Here is an 18,180-nt window from a genome sequence, read left to right on the forward strand (position 1 = left end):
ACGTGCATGACTGAGGTAGACCAGGCTGGGACTGGCACAATAAGGATAATCCTCATCAGTGATCAAAGCCAGCTACTGGAGCCATGGTTCATGTCCAATGGTTTTGAATGCTACCTCACTCTCTCCTTCAATTTATTTTCTATGTACATATTTGCCTGGCATCATTTGCTTCGTTAAGTTTTTAACATAATAAAATTTTCATTGTATAATTAACTGATAACAGATTCATTCTACATATCAGCTTACAATTAGTTATTGAATTTTAATGTTTTTTATGCATGAAAAAGAGTTATTTCATCAATCACTTTCAAATTCATGTGAGGTGTTTTGGATAAAATATTTTTTATGAGTGAAACCTTTTTATATATATGCCTTTTTTATTTATATTATTTCAGAAGTGGAAAAATTGCTTCTAAGTCCTTGAGTGCTGTTAAACTACCTGAGCCTGTAACTCCAGTTAATAGTCATAATGGAGAGACACATACCTATCAGACCCCAGAGAGTTGCTTCTTCAAGGTTGGTGCTGCCAGTCTGTCAGCAACCCCGGAGTGCTTTGGTTTTGTGCACATGGAGACTCCTCACAAGTCTTCAGCAACTGTAGTACCCTTGGAGGAACATGAGGGCCTGAGTTGGGGTGCCACTGAAACCTCTTCTGAAGATGAAACAAGCAATCTGACTGTGGGAGTTCGTGTTCGACCTCTGAGTTCACGGTAAGAATTGTTAGATAAGGTTTTTAAGGTTTTATACACAAGGTGTAAATGGATGGAATGTACTCTTTTCCGGAAGAAATTACTCATATTTAAAAATTTCAAAAGTAACTTCTTCTTGTTGAATGAAACTCAAAAATAGTTGATTTTTGCGAACAGCAGTGGTATTTATCAATTGTGAAATTTTGATACTGATATTACTTCAAGTTATTAAAGGTAAAAATTTGTCCTGTTTTAGGCAATACACCAGAAAGAGGTCACTTTTTAGTTTCTCGGAGATGAAAAATAAAATTAGGCATGGCTTTTATGTTCCGCTGCTGTTTACTTAGTTACTCGAGTTGGTATTACTGTCTGTCAAACCTTTGTCCTAGTGGTGCAGCCCCACTAAGCAGGTTAAGATTTAGCCTGCTTATCTGCTTTTTTTCTTAAAATGATAAGTTGAAAACACTTTCCTATCAGTGCACTTCTCATGTGTTGCATCCACACATGGGTAAGTTGAAAATTCAGCCGAAGACTAAGCTCCATGTATTTTTATTAATGCAAAGCTTTTCTGAGTGTATTCTCAGGGAAATTTCATTTGGATTACAGTGATGTTATCTGTTTTGTGAATACTGTATGGAAAACCGATGTTTTTCACAATCATGTTAACAGGTGAGACAGCCATCTTTACATTCCATGACGTTCGGTATTGAATTCCCCATTTCGTATTTATTTGCATTATTAGTCTTCTGTTACAAAGTAATTGTGTGTTGATTTTTGAAGTACAAACTTAACTGTCACTTTGGCATATATCTGCCTTAGTTGGAGAATCCCAAAACTTAACCGTTTAAGTTTTTTACAACTCCAATGTATCAACTCAACTAGCATGAAGGAACAGGTGGGGTTGATATAGACATTGGTTGAAACTCAAGGCCTTCAGTAAAAATTTTGCTGGTGTTATCATCCCCTACATTACAATTTACAATGACTGGAGACGTCATTGATTGCTTGGGTTTAATACATTCTTGCATCATTTTATACCATAAGTAGCCAACACAGCCAATGGCAGATGAACAAATTAGGCAGTCGAGTAGCGCCCCTATTCTTTCACTTCTTCTCTTGTGACACCCTCCCATCTCCCCGCAAGTGACTGGCTGCTTGTACAGTTTACAGGCCCCCAAGTAGCAATGGACATCCTGGTTTCAGGTCAGCATTGTAAGCTAGTGGCATAGCAAGATTTAGGTAAATGGAATGATCATAGCCTCATATATCTTTAGGACCATGAAGTTGATAGTTGATTTAGGAAGGAGACTTAAAATTTTAATATATTTTACTATAAAAATTTATCAAAGTAATTGAAAATTCCGTAGAAGTAATCGAAAATTCCATTGATACCATAGAAATTGGCCAATTTAATTAGTGCCTCACTTTAAAAACTTATTATGTACTACATTTTTTTATATTTTCCTAGTCAGCAGGTACATGGCAGGCCACTTTATTTTATTGTATTTGAATGCAGAAATAAACCAAATCTATTCAGGTAATGTCACCACTTACATAAGTACGACTATGTACGTGAAAACTTACATACCTAATTAAGGGACTGCCAATATGTATAAATTGCTCCTGACCCATACCATCTCAGTGTATAAATATATGCATTTGAGATATTGTGTGTATAACAGATAATTAATCATATTAGCTCATTCCACATTTGTGAAATGAAGCAGGCTTTAAATTTTTTTGTACATTTGTCATTACTTATTATTTTTTGTACATGCTTTCAGGGAGGCTTCTGACTCAGCAGTGAAGGTGGTTCTATCTGTTAAGGACAATGAAGTATTTGTCAGTCCAGTATCAGATTCTGGACTTGCTCATCAGTTTTCATATGACCACTGCTTTTGGTCTGTTTGTGGGAACGCTAAGGTACTCCAAGAGAATGCTGGGAAGGGTGGAGGAGGATCTCAAGAAGATGTATACAATGTGATGGTCCGACCCCTCTTGGAGAAGTCCTTTGAAGGGTACAATGCTTGTCTTTTTGCCTATGGGCAAACAGGCTCTGGGAAGAGCTACAGGTTTGTAGACCTTCTTAATGTATTTTCTTACAGTATTCTACTGTGTAGGGTAGATTTGCATGGAGCATTTGCAAAATAACTTAGATGTCTCCCTTCCCATCATGGACTTCCCTCTTCGTTATATATACATATGGCCTATTCACTTTCATTCTATGCACTATTACTAGCCTACTAAGAATTCTTCCCTCTTACACAGTTTTTGAGATTCCCTTCCTTTTCATCACTTGCTCCATTCAAACCTTCTGTCTCCTCCATATCTCTTCAAGAAGCTTCCTCTTCTCAACCACCGCATCAGCTCAGTCATTTCTCCTCTTTTCCGTCCATTTTACCTTCTCCATTCTCCTCCATACCTCCATATTGTGTTCTAGTCCTCCTTCCTCAACGTCCATGTTTCCATTCTACAAAGTTTTCACTCTCCAGATCAGACTCTTCACTAGCCTTTTTTTAGAATTCTCATATTGCGATCTATCAGTTCTTTTCTATTTATGAATGCCTCCTTTGCCAACATAAATCTCTTATTAATGTCCTTACTGTTCCTATATTCCTCTAATGAGCTGCCCAAATAGTTTAATATTTTGATTGTTATGGTTTGAAAATGTTATCAAACCTTTTCTCCAATCTACTTGACTCACTCACATATTTTAATCTGGTGGTTAGTTTAAATAAGTGAGGGTAGAGCTCACCAAATACATAGCCTCAGACATGTATTTTCCCTTATTCAGAATAGCGTTGCTTTTCTCTTTGCCACCCTGCACCATGAAGATTTTTACTTGGGACTGTCCAAAGCCTTCACCTAGGACCCTTCGTTTAGTTGCTACATTCTGTACCCTCAAGCCTACCTGGCTCTTCAGTCTACTTTTCTAACCTTGTATACCTAATATGTATCCTTGGCCATGTATGTAATCACAGCTTTAGTTCTACATTATTTTGGCATTGGAATTAAGGAAATAAAACTTTGTAAGGATCACTGTTGTTTAATTAAGGGCACGACCTGGGTTTCGTAACTTATTTAGGCTGCCCCTTCTCCCCCCCCCCTCTCCCTATTTCAGTCCGTGTTTAACCCTCACCCCCGCATTCCCACTAATCCTTTTCCTTTCCGACAGATGTCCTCACAGTCACTTGTGCACTTTGTGTATAAATGTATGATGCATGCAGGTTCAGTCACCTGACGATGTAACTAAGTTACGAAACCCGGGTCGTGCCCTTAATTAAACAACAGTGAACCTTACAAAGTTTTATTTTCTTAATTCCAATATGGAGAGGTTTCACAAAGTCAAGCCTGAAGTTATTAGTTATATTATTTTGGCAGTTTGGGGTTGAGGTCAACTGAGACTAAGGCACAGGTACTACATTATTTCCAGGGGCGCCGACTTATAAAAAATATTGGGGGGGCCCATATCGGAGGTCTTGCCCCGGGAAGACGTTAAATTCAAAGTGTGTCGCAGCACCGAAACACTATCATGATTCACACCACTTGATTCAGTTTTGCTTAACCTTATACATAATTATTTGTTTTAACACATTGTTGAATTTTTTAAAAGGTAACTATCGTCAAATATGGGAATTAAAAAATACCAATATATTTTTGTGATTTCACAAAGCATAATATAACTTAATTATTTTATTGAATTATTGAGGGGGCTCTGCCCCCCCAAACGAATCTTTGAGGGGGCTCGGGCCCCCTCAGGCCCCATGGAGTCGGCGCCACTGATTATTTCACATAATCAAGTAGTCAAGTCCTTTCCCTGAGCCTGCTACCCCTGGAAGGATTATTTGGGGGAGTATGAAAGTCTCACCTGGATCTAGACTCATAGGCTTTCAATATGTAACTAAACAAGGCTTATAACAGTGAAATGCATTGAATATAGTGTTCCAGAAGTTTTTCCTGCCACTAATGGTGCGCAGAATCAAAAACCCATTTATTGTCATTATAATTATATTTTATAGAATACTTTAGACTAAGGATGAGTCGGTTCTTTCGTTCGAGAAATGTTTTTGGTTCTCAGTACCGGTCCGGTTCTCCCCCATCGGTTCTCGGTTCTCGATACTAGGTTCCACGGATGAACTCTTACTACCTGAATTAGTTCCAAATTTAAATGAACAACCGCAAGAAGTGAATTAAATAATTTTACTAAAGATTTAAATTAGCAGGAAAGCTCTGTAAAAGAAACTTAAAACTGTCTCCATAATTTTATTTGCCAAGCAGAAAAAGTTAAAATATCATGTTAAAGAATGTAGGATTGACAAATATGTCACATTACATCAGGCAGCCACTGGTTCTTTCTCCAGGTTTTGATTTTAAAAATTCAACATTTACACCCTATTTGGGTCTAATCTATTCTTTTTTGGCAGAAGTATTGCCATGAACAGGCATTCACTGAAAACAGTAGCGGTTCAATGTTGATTTTGAAGGGCCACGCAGAATATGCTTGGAGCACAGTTTACTTACTGCCTGTCATCAGGATCAATAGGGAAACTCCCTCAGCTTCTGACAACATCATCCGTTAATTTGTTGTAACTTGTGAATTAGTTCAAAATACATATATTCTCCATTCTGCGGTGTAGCTTAACCCGTCAATGGTCGCGCCTCGTTTTCTCAAGTGAGTGGTCACGCTGGGTCTCACGGACCCGAAAAATAAAAATTCTGCTAACAAATATACTGTATAGGTCTGAATATAGTCCCCCCTTTTTTTCAAAAATGTCAGCGGCAAAAGTAAAGGGGGGACTACATATATTCAAATGCATTTTTGAATTTTTTTCCCAAAACTGAAGTCTCAAAATTAGGGGAGGAGGACTATATTCGGAGAAATACAGTAAATAATTTTTTGTATTAAAGAAATTGGACGCTAAGTCTTCGCACCCATACACAGTGAATAATTCCTCAGTGTCAATACAAATTGCGAGATAGGAACACCATGAAGAAAATTCTTTTACCAGTGGCCACTTCACTGCTCTGAATATGAGATTATTTATTGCTGAAACACACAAATTCGTAAGCAAAATCAAGATCACCGTATAAGCATTAATGAGCTGAATATACATGACTACTTTAGATTATTTTTTTTGTAAAATATAACATTGTCTACCACTTCACACACCATACGCAGGCTCAAAAACTTGATGTAGAGAGAATTAAACTAAAATAGAATCGACAACTATGTACAAACAATGCCTAAAAACGTACATCGCGAGAGCACAAGATCTAACCAATACACAGCTAGTAGATGTTTTGATAACTATCAAAACTTTCGAAATGAGGAGACTAAATTTCATTGGCTGATTTCAAAAATCCATGATTGGTCAATGGGTGAGACAGAGGAAGCACACATATTTCACATTTCCTATTTATAATTAAATATACCAACTCAGTGACATTATACAAGATAGGAAATAATTTTTAACGCAATAACGTTTATTAATCAAAACTATCTTACGAAACCATAGCTTTAGTTCAGGCCCACTCTCGCCAAGCCCTGGTAGCATACGCTGTCAACAGTTCACCCGGGAAGTGCCTCCACTGTGGTAAACATGTACGTATCAAGCTTCAGCTTGGTTTCTAATACAAAATAAGAATGCCTCGGTGTTAAAACAAAGCTATGGAATCAACTAGGGTTATATTTGTTATTTTTGATTTTATATGGCTGACAGATGTGGGGTCATGTTAAACCAGGTGACAATGCTGCATTCATAAATTCTTTGCTCATCATGTGTGTTTTAAATATGTAATGGGTTTTTATATGCTCTGACTTCTACAGTAAGCTTATTTTTACGGTGTATGCTTGTCTCTTTCAGCATGATGGGTGTGGGCTTGGATCATGTGGTGAGTGAACCTGAGGCAGAGGCTGGTATCATCCCTCGATTCTGCCACCAATTGTTTCAGAGAGTCTCTCAAATGGAAACCCATACAGAAAACTCCCCTGGCGTAATGACCTCAGGAACATCGTCAGTCTTCAAGCAGATTACAGTGGAAGTGAGCTACTTCGAGATCTATAATGAGAAGATTCATGACTTGCTGGGTGAATCTGATGGGGGAACTAGGACTCGTAGAGTCCCTCTTCGAGTCCGTGAGCATCCTGTATTTGGACCCCATGTAGTGGATCTTTCAACTCATGGTGTTGTTTCTTACAAAGATATGCAGGTGAGAAGGAAGTTTTGGCATGACATGTTTCTGTCTTACATTTTCCTACTAAGGTTATAAGCCTCTTTCACTGCCAGCAACAGATTACGGCTTTATGTTTTGGATGGTGTTCATATAAAAGACTTGAAGCTCTTTCCTATAAATTTACGAAGTACAGGTTTGAACTTAAAGTTCTCTTAATCTTCTGTTTTTCTGAAGAATCAAGCAACTACTTGTATGTGGTCCATTTTTGAGGAATAATAAGTCAGGCAAGGAAAGAAGGTTTGCAAGCTTGAAGAGGGCTAAGCTAGGATTAAAAAAATATGTATTACAGTTCATATGTATCTTAAAAACCTGGAAATGTCAGTAATATTTTGAGGCATGCAAAAAGTCATGGAAATGTCTGTTAAAAGACTGAAAATGTCTGTAAAAACTGTAAAGTTCTTCGTCTTCTATGTTGTAGTATTGTTGTATGCTGTCAACCAACCAATGATAAATGTGACCCGCGTAGAGTGCATGGCCTAGTGGCATGGCTTTGCATTTTGATTCTGGTGCTGGGATCCAACATATCTAGTATAGTTTGTAGAACTTATTGTTTACTATCTAGGCAATGCACAGTGGGCTGAAGATCAGGTCAAAACTTCAAAAATGTTCTTTTTGCTACAAAGTTGAAACTTTGTATAAACATACTCAAATAAATTGTGCAGAACTTGCCCATTTTTTTCCTTTGCCTGCATGTCATGTATGATCTGTGTATTGAGGTCTTAATTGACTTCTGTACACATTCAATTGATTTCTTTTGAAGTTTTATATTGAAATTTAAGGTAATTATAAACGTATTGCTATGTTACTTACCCTTTTCCGAATATGTGTGGTCCCCAGGAATGGATTTTGGTGGGAAACAGCCGGCGTGCCACAGCAGCCACTGAGATGAACGATAAAAGTTCCCGCTCACACAGTATATTCAGCATCATTTTGACGCAGTCAGAGGTAAGAGTCTATGATTTGATTTGAATTTAAAATACCAAGTACAGTTTTTTAATGCATTCTATGATAATTGTAAGCCATTTTCATCTGCAATAGTGGCTTCCTGTGTACCTAGAAAGTGAATATAAAGTTGGATGTTTGAATAGTGACGGCCATGGGAGAATCAACATTGAAGGATCCTGGCTACTTTCCAGACTAAGCATTGCTCTTGTCATGATATTTGTCTAGATGGGAACTATTAAAAAAATATTTTATGCATTGATGGGATGTTGAAAATTAGGTAAATTTTTATTCATTTTTTGCCAGTGATAACAAAATTCGTATTCTTACCTTTATCTCTTATCCTGTGAAGTAAAGTAGGTAAGTCCTGTGTAAAATCCTCTCTTTATTAAGCTTGAAAGGTCAGTCTTTTGACTTATGTTTAAATGCAGGTTACCTGTACTTTAAATTTAACATATCTTTTATTCTGATAAATTTTTGGAATTGAACTATATGTAAGTGTACATGATGTTGGATTTTGACATCACAGATTGAGAACATTATGGATGACCTTTGAACTTTAATTTTCCATATAATGTACTGTCCGTTTAAAACTTGGTGGTCCCTACTTGGACTTCAATTTTGGGTATGAGCTAGTCTATTTTGAAGAAGTACCATTACACAGGGGTATTTTAGCTGGGGACCTGACTCATTTTGTAGTGCTTCGCCTCCCCTCCAAAGTTCTCTTACCACGTGAACTTTACCCTCCACATGTTGGTGTTTTGCGCATTAACCCTTGTGCTGCTGTTCAATCTTCAAAAACCTTCTCCTCACATGTGGCGAAAAGGGTAAAATGCATTTGGTGGGCCCATGGAGCAGGTACTTCAATAATGGGCGTGGTACACCCTCCAAAGGGTCGCTAATCCGGGACCCTATCCTCGACAAGCTAACCCATGCAGGACCGTCTCATCGACTCATCGTAATCCTGCCAATCAAGCAATCAAGTACGTCTTTGAACCGTGTTTTCTGCGATGAAAAATAACGATTTTGTTAACTTTGCTAAGATGGCCTTTTTCCGGTGGTCCGCAGCCACGTTTTTAGCAAAGTTAACAAAATCGTTATTTTTCATTGTAGAAACGCGGTTCAAACACGTAGTTGATTGCATGATTGGCAGGAGTGCGATGCAAACAATAATTTTTTGATGATCGGATTAATTGAATGATTTTCAAAATGCAGTCAGAGCGGTCACTTTTCGGGAGGGAGGCTGGTAGGGTCGATGAAACGGTCCTGCGTGGGTGAGCTCGTCGAGGAAAGGGTCCTTGATAAGGGACCCTTCGAAGTGCTTTTGCAAAAGTGCATGGCAGGGAGGAAGAAAAAGTACATCCACAGCAGTCTAGGTACGTTCGCACGGCAGACTGCTGTGGATGTACTTTTTCTTAAGGGTTAAGGGGCTTCCAAATTTTAACCAGGGATACCCATTTTTGCTGGGGACCTGACTCATTTTGAAGTGCTTCGCCTCCCCTCCAAAGTTCTCCCAGATTGTGAACTTTCCCCTCCACATGTTGGTGTTTTGTGCATTAAGAGGCTTCCAAGTTTTAACCAGACTGTACCTATTAGATCTAATCCACATTAGTGTAAGTCGTCTTCGCCGACGGTAAAAGGGTTCGGGGGAAACAAAGCAGGGAAAAAGTCCAAATACTCACACAAAGCAACTCCACTTTATTCAATCCAAGTCTTACACTCCTATTCCGCTGCCCAACTACGATTGCCTCCTCTAGCCGCCGTCAGCCGAGGTCCGTGGAGTCGCCTAGAGAGATCGTTTCTCGTTTGTCCGTTCGAGGCGGCTTCCCGTCATCTCGCAGCTTTTAATAAACTTAATGAAGCCGCGCTTACATTAGTTTATTTTCATGCTTGGATAAACTATTACATATGTTATTCCTTTTCATCGTTGCCCTAATATTTTGCAGAAGGAAAGCTTGGCTGGTGGAAGTGATACTGTTGAAGTGAGTCGGCGTAGCAAAATCAACTTGGTTGATTTAGCTGGAAGTGAGAGACTTTCGTCCCATGCAAGTACCAGTGGAGATAGAATGAGGGTGAGTCACAGTTTATGATTTGGAAATGAATGAAGTAGTACATGATTACGTATATTCTTGCATCAGTTGCATCTTTCCCCCCCAGCTTCTTTATGGTAATATGGTATACATATCATGTACATTTTTTATTTACCTTCTAAAGGCCGCTATACACTGCAAATGATTTCATTTGCATGATTATTCAGCATGATCATTCACCATGTATAATGGAACAATTCGCAAGTGAAGCTTCATGCACATGATCATTCAGTGAAAATTAGAACATGTTCTATTTTTCTCGCATGATCCTGTGAATGATCACGCGTTCATTCAGCATGATCATTCACATGACCATTCACCGTGTATAGCAGCCTTAATAATCTTCATTTCACTTTAGCCAATTCCTTTGGAGCCCAGAGAGATGTCCATCAGTATCCTATATTGCCTCAGTGCCAAATGCTCAGTATTGTCTTGTGCACTGGGTTAAGATGAAATTTCTTAGTGCATTGTCTCACAAATAGTCCAAGCTTGTGGAATTGTTGTTAAGTTGACTTTGTACCATATTGATATGATTTAGCACTCATGATGACTTTGCCTAAATGTTTATAAACCAAAGCTCAAAAATGAAATGTTAACACAAAATAAACCTAATTATTATAAGTGATTAGAATTTGCAATTGACTTTGAGTTTAACTGTTGATAAGCTCTGGCATATTCTTTTAGGTTTTTCTCTAGTGAAGTTTGTGGGGAGACAGTTTCTTATTTTTTGGCTTGCACCCCATGTCATGAATTTTCCAAGGAAATGCTATGTACCCTGAAACAGTGCAGTATGTTGTTTAATATCCATTCTTCACTTGTATACTTAAAAATCATGTATGCCCATTGTATGCATAGCAACATATTCTTTTTTATTATTACTTGCTAAATATTATTCCAGGAAGGTGTGAGCATTAACCGGTCACTGCTTACCCTTGGAAAAGTAATTGCAGCCTTGTCAGAGGGTAGCGGCAGTGCCAAGAAGAAAACATTCATCCCTTATCGAGACTCTGTACTCACCTGGCTGCTGAGGGTGAGTTATTGTTCCTTTTTAATCTTTCCTGTATGCGTGAGTGTTGGAATCAGGAACTATCTTTCGTGGTTTAATGACTGATTTGGGAAACTAAGTCCCAAAAGAATATCATCATCATGAGTCAACACTAAATGTTGGTTTGATACACTTCTTCACATTGATTTCCTTTCAACTAACCATTTCATGTTTACTTCTTTCTTTAAAATCTATCCTTAATAGCTTATCCTCTGTTACTCACTCTGGGCCTTTTTGAAAGATTATACCATGGAAATATCGCATTGGATCAACAATAGAAATAAGGTTGGGTTTGACATCTGAATGATGTTTTTCTGAGTATCTCTATCTTTTTTATGTAGTCTGTTTTAGAAATGGTGGAGTCCTCATAAGAGCTTTGTTAAGGGCTTTTAGGTTAGGAACCTCTGATATGTTCAATTTTGCATTTGAGATAAGGGGGTCAGGAGAGTAGGGTGATATCTAATTACCCGGAAGTGGAGGTTTGATCCATGTTTAGATCATTACATTTTCTTAATGACATCAGTTACAATTTTTGTCCTTATCTTCATACCTCCTGTTCCATTGCTCTGTATACAAAAGAATAAATGTCATGTATTAGGTTGTGGAACTTAAAAATTGGAAGCAACAGTTGTGTTTTCTGGGGGATTTTGAACATTGATATGTTGGCAATTGATCTTAATCAATTTAAACAGCTTTATTCATAATTTTGATACAAATAATAGATTTATTAATAAAAATTTTAAATAAAAATGCAGAAATGAGTTTTCAAATGTATTTATTTATTTTGAATCATTTTTTTGTTTTATTCAAGTACGGGCAGGCCTGGTAAATGATTTGATTGATAAGAGTACCTATTTCTTTGATTTTTCACAAGGTATTAAGAGTATTTAATGTAAAATATATAGCTTGATAAATATGGCTTCTTAGTGCATCACATCAGTGTAGTAGGAGAAAAGACGAGGTCGAACAACCACCACATGCTTGCACTTGCAGTTATCTCCACACTTGCAGTTACACCCTTGATCCTTGCACCTAGGGCATGGCTTACCCTTCTTCTTTGTTCCTGCACCATTCATTGCTATAAGGGAAGAATATGTTGGCTCAGTTGGGGGTGAGAAATTCATCTCACTTGATTACCAATCAAATGTAATTAGCAATAGGAAATTTTGCTGTTGTTTATCTCAGTGAATCAACTTTTGGACTCGGCAGTTAGAGTCAGTTGAATTTCAAAAAATATTTTAAAATTCATATTGGCTAGGAGTTTCCTGAGAAGCAGAGGGTATATGTACTTTAAAATTATAAGAGTAGATTTTTCAGATTATGTATTCGAGTTTCAGGCCAACAAAAATATGTAGTTAGTTGACCCTCGCTTTACTCAAACAATTCCAAAGGATCAATTGTTATGCAATTTCCATTGCATGTATGTTGAATTGGCATTAATTCTGGAAAATAAATCAGTTAAAAGATTATCAGCACATGTAAATGTGGTTATGTTTTGAAATGTGTTTAGTTTACAAAGAAGGTGCAGAATTGCATTTGTGGTGACTTATGTTTGAATTGGAAACAAAATCAGCAAAATTTGAAAGTTTGTATGTTAAGCATTTGCAAAATTATCCTAGATCATATGCAGAATCAATTGTGTCTCAAGCGCATTGTGAAGCAGGGGTGTGATTTTTGCATATTATTTCAACAGTTTGTTTTTCTAGTTAATGCTGAAATAGTTGAGATATCTACTCTTATTCTACAAAGGGTGGTTACAAGCATTCATTGCTAACAACTGTAACAAAAAAATAGCAAGCAACTAGAGTGTATCAGTGGCTGTTGCTCTGTATTCTTTTCCCTGGGCAAATATTCACCCATTTTCTTCAGCCGCTGCTGTAGCATTGCAACTGTTATGCAGCAGTCTTTGCTAATGGAATCCAGGTTTTCAGGAAATCAGGTGTCACAATCAATGGTGACATTACACTGTCTTGCGAATTCAAGTTCAAGGAACCATTAAATATGACATTGCTTATTATTTTACCCAAATTTGCATCAGTTCACTGAAAGGAAGTCTATAAAACAACTCTGTACACTGTGTTTGGTAAAGTAAGGTATTGATTTGGAAACTGCATAAATTGAAATCTGTATTATGGATAGATCTATTAGAGGAATTATCATTGTCTAAATGTTATTTTAGGAATTAAACTTGTGCTTCATGCATTTAATATTTGTATGTCTGCTCCATGCTTTCATTTTTATTTACAGTTTAAAATATTTTCATAGGCCACAAGTCTTCTAGATTTTTTCTTCAATTTCCATTTGTTCCTCAAAATCATCATCATGAGGATTTGGAATGAATCGATGAAACTAACTTCTTTCAATTTGGTGGTTGTGAAGGCTTTGATAATATTATAGAAACTTTAACATGAATTCAAATTCATTTCTTCAGTCTTATGTTAGAGTCATACACGTTTGACCAAACTTAATATGGGATTTAAAGGAGATATTTATTTGAACTAAGAGAGCTTTAAAGAAAATTTGGTTTCCAAATCTAATAAAGCTCTTTTTGTCCTGTATTTCTTTAATAATGATTAACTTCCTCAATTACAACAATCTGAAGATATCGATTCTCCTTGGAAAGCAAGGAAAGTGTAGAGAGATTCCTTGTTTATGTGGAATTCTTTGTGCATGTGGAATAGCTGATTCAAATTTAGGAAAAACAAGATACATAAATAACACCATATTTAACTCCACACTGAACCAGAGATGGCAATAAAAACTAAAGGAAAGTCAAAACTAGTAAAATTTCAATAGTTTCATTCCCAGGAGCAAAATGTAGAAATGAAACGAAATGCATTTAAACCCGGGGAGCTAAACTTAGGGTCGAAACGAAATTGGAGTCAAAACTACTGTGGGTCGAAACTAAACTAAAAATCTGGGACGAAACGAAATGCAGGTAATGTTTTGCACTGGAGGGACTACGTGCTTCACCTTCAAACAGTTTAATTTTGACCCACACACCAAGTACGAGGAATGGTTGAATGAAGTTTGAAGAGGTTTATCCTACTGCCATTAGATGCGTGGGGCACTCATATTTTTACCACTAGCAGGAGAATGATGAATGCAAACTGGCCATTTGATTTTTAAGCTCTATGTTTTAACCTCTCTACATTCTGTCATGAAATGGGTCGAAACTACTCCCTCTTTTCCCCCTCCACAAAATTTCTGGGATCGAAACTTAACTATGAGCAGTGGAGTTTTGATTAATTTAGTTTCATTCCCAGGAGTAAACTTTCGTCCTTGCTCAAAAGTAAACTCCTTGGTGGTTTCAATTTTGTACAGGAGCGAAACTCTACCTAGGCCTTGAATTTTCATTTCCATGTGGGTCGTAACGTAACATTTTCGTTTCGTTTCACTTGCCATCCCTGCCTTGAACATGAATTTGGCAACAGTGTTACATCTTGCAGGGTCATAACATCTGCTTTAGGAAAAGGGTCCCATAGCGAAGATTGCTGCATGTTATATCAAGATGGGCCTTTTTTGATTGTAAGAGCCTTTTCAGATTCCAGGACCAACAGAATTAACTGAAATGTAGTGTTGTTTGCTCTTTTGTGAAGTGGCAAAATTCAATAATGCTGTATCCCAAATGTTGAAACTGGAAAGCACTGCTGACTGGCATCATGTGAAGAGATTATTACTCATGTAGGATTTTGTGATTTCATGTCAGATAAATTTAATGTTGTCATCTCAGGATGACTGCCGGATTAGAATATTTGACTAATGTTTCATTGCTGTAATCTGCCAATACTATCCAGAGAATGATAATGAGAAGGCTAATTTCCTTTTGTCATTTACATAATAAAATAATCATTTAATTAATAATGATGAGAGAAATCATTTTTAAATAGTAAATTCAATGGAACTATGTTGTAGGAACAGGGAGATAATATAGGACTATCGATTTCGTTCATCTTTCTGTCGCAATTTGTGGTTACGTTTGGGTGAATAGCGGTACCTCCGTTATGGAGATGATGGAATTGTAGTTTCCGTTACTTATTTCTGGCCTAGTTTTTTTTATCGATGTGGATGCGAGCGCGGGTTTTAATTACACATCAGGGAATACCCTTAGGAAGCCGAATACAGGAATTAAACTCACGCCGTGCCTCTTCGGACGAATTATTTCTTCCCTTCGACAAGTGGTTAATTGGCAACTCGCAGTCTCGTATGCCCAATGCAAGGGGACTTGGTAGAGGAGGCCCAATCCCATCCTGATATCCATAGAAGGCTAATTTCTGTAGCCACTTCCGTCGCATTTTAATCGGTTTTCAGATATGTCCGCGGCGCGGTGATGATTACCATGCTATTCGTTTTTTTTTATATTTTGCAGTATAATGTTTGAATTTGCGAAGAATAGCATTAAAAAGCTATGAATTTGATAGATCGCGTCATCATGCATATAAATTTCGGTTAGCACCCATAGTTATACCTTATTTCTCCGTGAAATCCGGATCACTTTTCCGGACGCGACTTTTGTAAACCCATTTTAATTCGTGGTGGGTGACATCACAATTGGAGGCCGACTTGAATATCCTCCTTTGTAATATTCGTGCTTATAACAATCAAGGATATATGGTATAGGGTGAATTTTCGTCAACATGACTGGTTAGAATGAAAAAAAGGATTTGATGATTTCCCCAATGAACTTCGTCGATGAAGGTTTATCGAGCTTTTGATCCCTTGTAGTCTTTTGAAATATTCGTAGTCCAACCTCTGAAAATTTGACTCCATCAAAATTCTATCGCATATTTCGTCTTGGTAATTCGAAGATTGCATTGTGCTTCGAAACACCGAATTTTCAAACGATTATGTCAGCTCAATGTTTTTTAAGTCAATTGGTAATAAAATCGGAGTATTGAAATAAAAGATGATGCCCTTTTCCACAATTATTTATTGCGCACGGCGCGTTTCGGCTCACGGAGCCATCATATGGTACGAGACGCTCAGTGATCCGAAAAGCGTTTTACGGGTCAAATAATAGTGGGAGAAGTGCAACTACCTTTCATGCGAATATGTCGAACTTCCGCTCTATCTCGCCTGAATCGGTCGAACTTTTAAAATCGGAGTCCTGAATATTTTTCAGCGGATCTTTATTCTTTTCTGTATTATTTTGGTTGGCGACAGAACTACAGTTCATCACGTAAGATTCAAATAGGTCCACATGGCTATATAGTCCACTGCTTCATTCTGGGACCTTCATGAGTTAGCCCGCCTATGATGGAAGTGGTCTCCATGAGTCATTCCGGAACGGGTGACGTCAGTGAAATGGAAGTCGGGCCAGCTCACGCGTTCGAATCGAAATTATGCATATCAGACTGTATCATTCTACGGGTTTATGGCGCTTAAAATGAAGGAATAAAACTCTCATCTATTTATAAGCTTATTATTACTTTTAAGTGAACGAATAACTGCCATGGTCCGTTTTGCATCAGCGATTAATCTCTTTTGGGAGCTATTAGCGAACTTACACCTAATCTAGTATTATTAAAATCCTTCCCTCTGACCCTAGATCGTGAATTTATTCATAGATGTGATTTATAGATGGCAAAATAGATTTTGAATGGAACATAATCGCACCATCAGCCTCTGACTTTTAAATAAAAATGCCGAAGGATTCATGGAAGTTAGTCCTCATAAACCTCATGACATCATCCGATACGGTTCTCAGATCGTTCGCTGCTTAGTGTGGGGACGGACATTTGCATATCTGCGTTACTACCATTATGATAGAATAGGAGTAGCGATTGACAAAAACTTCCTTCGCTCCTTTTCGATAAAAGTTATGTGCAATATCCCGCCCCCTATCAGTCGAGGAGTAGGTAATGAATGTAAAAGAAACTGAAAATTACGAGTCGCCGTGCGATTCCGAGGTAGTATCAATAGTCGACAATAGTTAAAACGAGTGTATTACGTATTTTGGAGAGATCTATAGTGCCTCCAAGGAGGTGTTGTGGTGAACCCCACCCCATTGTTAAGAAAATACAAATGTTCAAATACTTTAAATGCGACGAAATATGAAAATATGCAATAAGTTAGGCTTCCCAGCACTCCCCTCTTCTTTACATGGGGCTCTTCCATACCTCAGGGCGGATTAAAGGGAGAGTGGTGGCCGACCCCTGTAATTTCTGGAAAAATTGATAAATCGATAATCATTAAGTTGGATTTCCGACGCGAGCTCTTATTTCACCAGCTCAACTAACAATTTTTAAAGTTTATCGGAAAATATCTCTAAGGCACTTTTCGAAGCAGATCATTATCGCTGACAGGTATTGCGTACCTCCAAGACGTCGGGGAAAGTAGTGATATAATGACCTTAATCCGTCCTTGCTCGTACTCCCCCTTTCAGACGTTTCTAGTTGCACCAACGGGATCCATAACTCACTTAAATGGATAGTTTACATAATAGTGATTGCCCTCGGCGTTAATATTTATCGAGTGTCATGAACTTCAGTCTGTATTGACCTCATCTAGGATGATTGGAATCCTTCCCTATCTGACCCTAAATCGTGAATTAATTCATGAATGCGATTGGTGGGAGGGAAAATAGGTATCAATTGCAAAGTAACTTAAAGATTTACCTTGAAATTCGCGGCGTAGGAAATTGGATTACTTACCGTCGCCCTCCTTGGCGGCGCTGGTGCGTGAATTCCTCCGTCTCACCCACATAAGTGCGACGACACCGGGAAGGATTAAAAACCGACAATATCCTGGGACAGGGTAGTCTTTACGCTAGTGCCGTGGAAATATGGCCGTCTCTTTGTGCGTACGTTTGCGTCTCGGCTCTCGTCGTGCTCGATAATAACTGCCGTCGTCCGCTTCCGTTCGAGATATTCGGAAAGTCCCGCGTCTCGTACTTTCCTGGGATTCCTGGAATATGCGCATGCGCGTCTCGTCCGCCTGTCGACGGCGCTCACATACGCAGCGAACTTGAAAGCGTCGTTTTCCTAAAACCTTGGTGGTCGTGGTCTGAAACCGCAGAGTAAGTTATTTTGAACGTATTGCTCGCGTGCGTTATCATGCGAAGTTTTCCCTCTTCAAACGAATCCTATGAAATTTGATGTTGTGTGGTCCTGTAAACTTTAGTGAGTGAGTTTTGATTGTGAAAGCGTCATTTTATTCGTAATGTTCGCTTTTTTTGATT

At 38.0% G+C, this 18,180-nt stretch overlaps 1 protein-coding gene and 1 long non-coding RNA gene across 2 annotated transcripts in view; one reads left to right on the plus strand and one right to left on the minus strand.

The window, feature by feature from the left end:
- LOC124165131 (kinesin-like protein KIF14) overlaps nucleotides 1–18,180 on the plus strand; it is a 115,210-nt gene that overhangs the window by 2,697 nt on the left and 94,333 nt on the right. Inside the window, exons 3-8 of the mRNA XM_046542437.1 lie at nucleotides 396–710; nucleotides 2,474–2,761; nucleotides 6,554–6,899; nucleotides 7,761–7,868; nucleotides 9,812–9,937; nucleotides 10,854–10,985. Of these exons, the coding sequence (XP_046398393.1) occupies nucleotides 396–710; nucleotides 2,474–2,761; nucleotides 6,554–6,899; nucleotides 7,761–7,868; nucleotides 9,812–9,937; nucleotides 10,854–10,985 (1,315 nt within the window). The remainder of the gene's footprint in view (nucleotides 1–395; nucleotides 711–2,473; nucleotides 2,762–6,553; nucleotides 6,900–7,760; nucleotides 7,869–9,811; nucleotides 9,938–10,853; nucleotides 10,986–18,180) is intronic.
- Nucleotides 11,759–18,150, minus strand: LOC124165137. Its single transcript, XR_006866124.1, has 2 exons — nucleotides 17,654–18,150; nucleotides 11,759–12,078 (listed from the first exon to the last, which is right to left on the minus strand). It is a non-coding gene; the product is annotated as an uncharacterized LOC124165137 (long non-coding RNA).

Source organism: Ischnura elegans, chromosome 9, assembly GCF_921293095.1.
Source record: "Ischnura elegans chromosome 9, ioIscEleg1.1, whole genome shotgun sequence".
In the NCBI taxonomy this organism is placed as follows: Eukaryota; Metazoa; Arthropoda; class Insecta; order Odonata; family Coenagrionidae; genus Ischnura; species Ischnura elegans.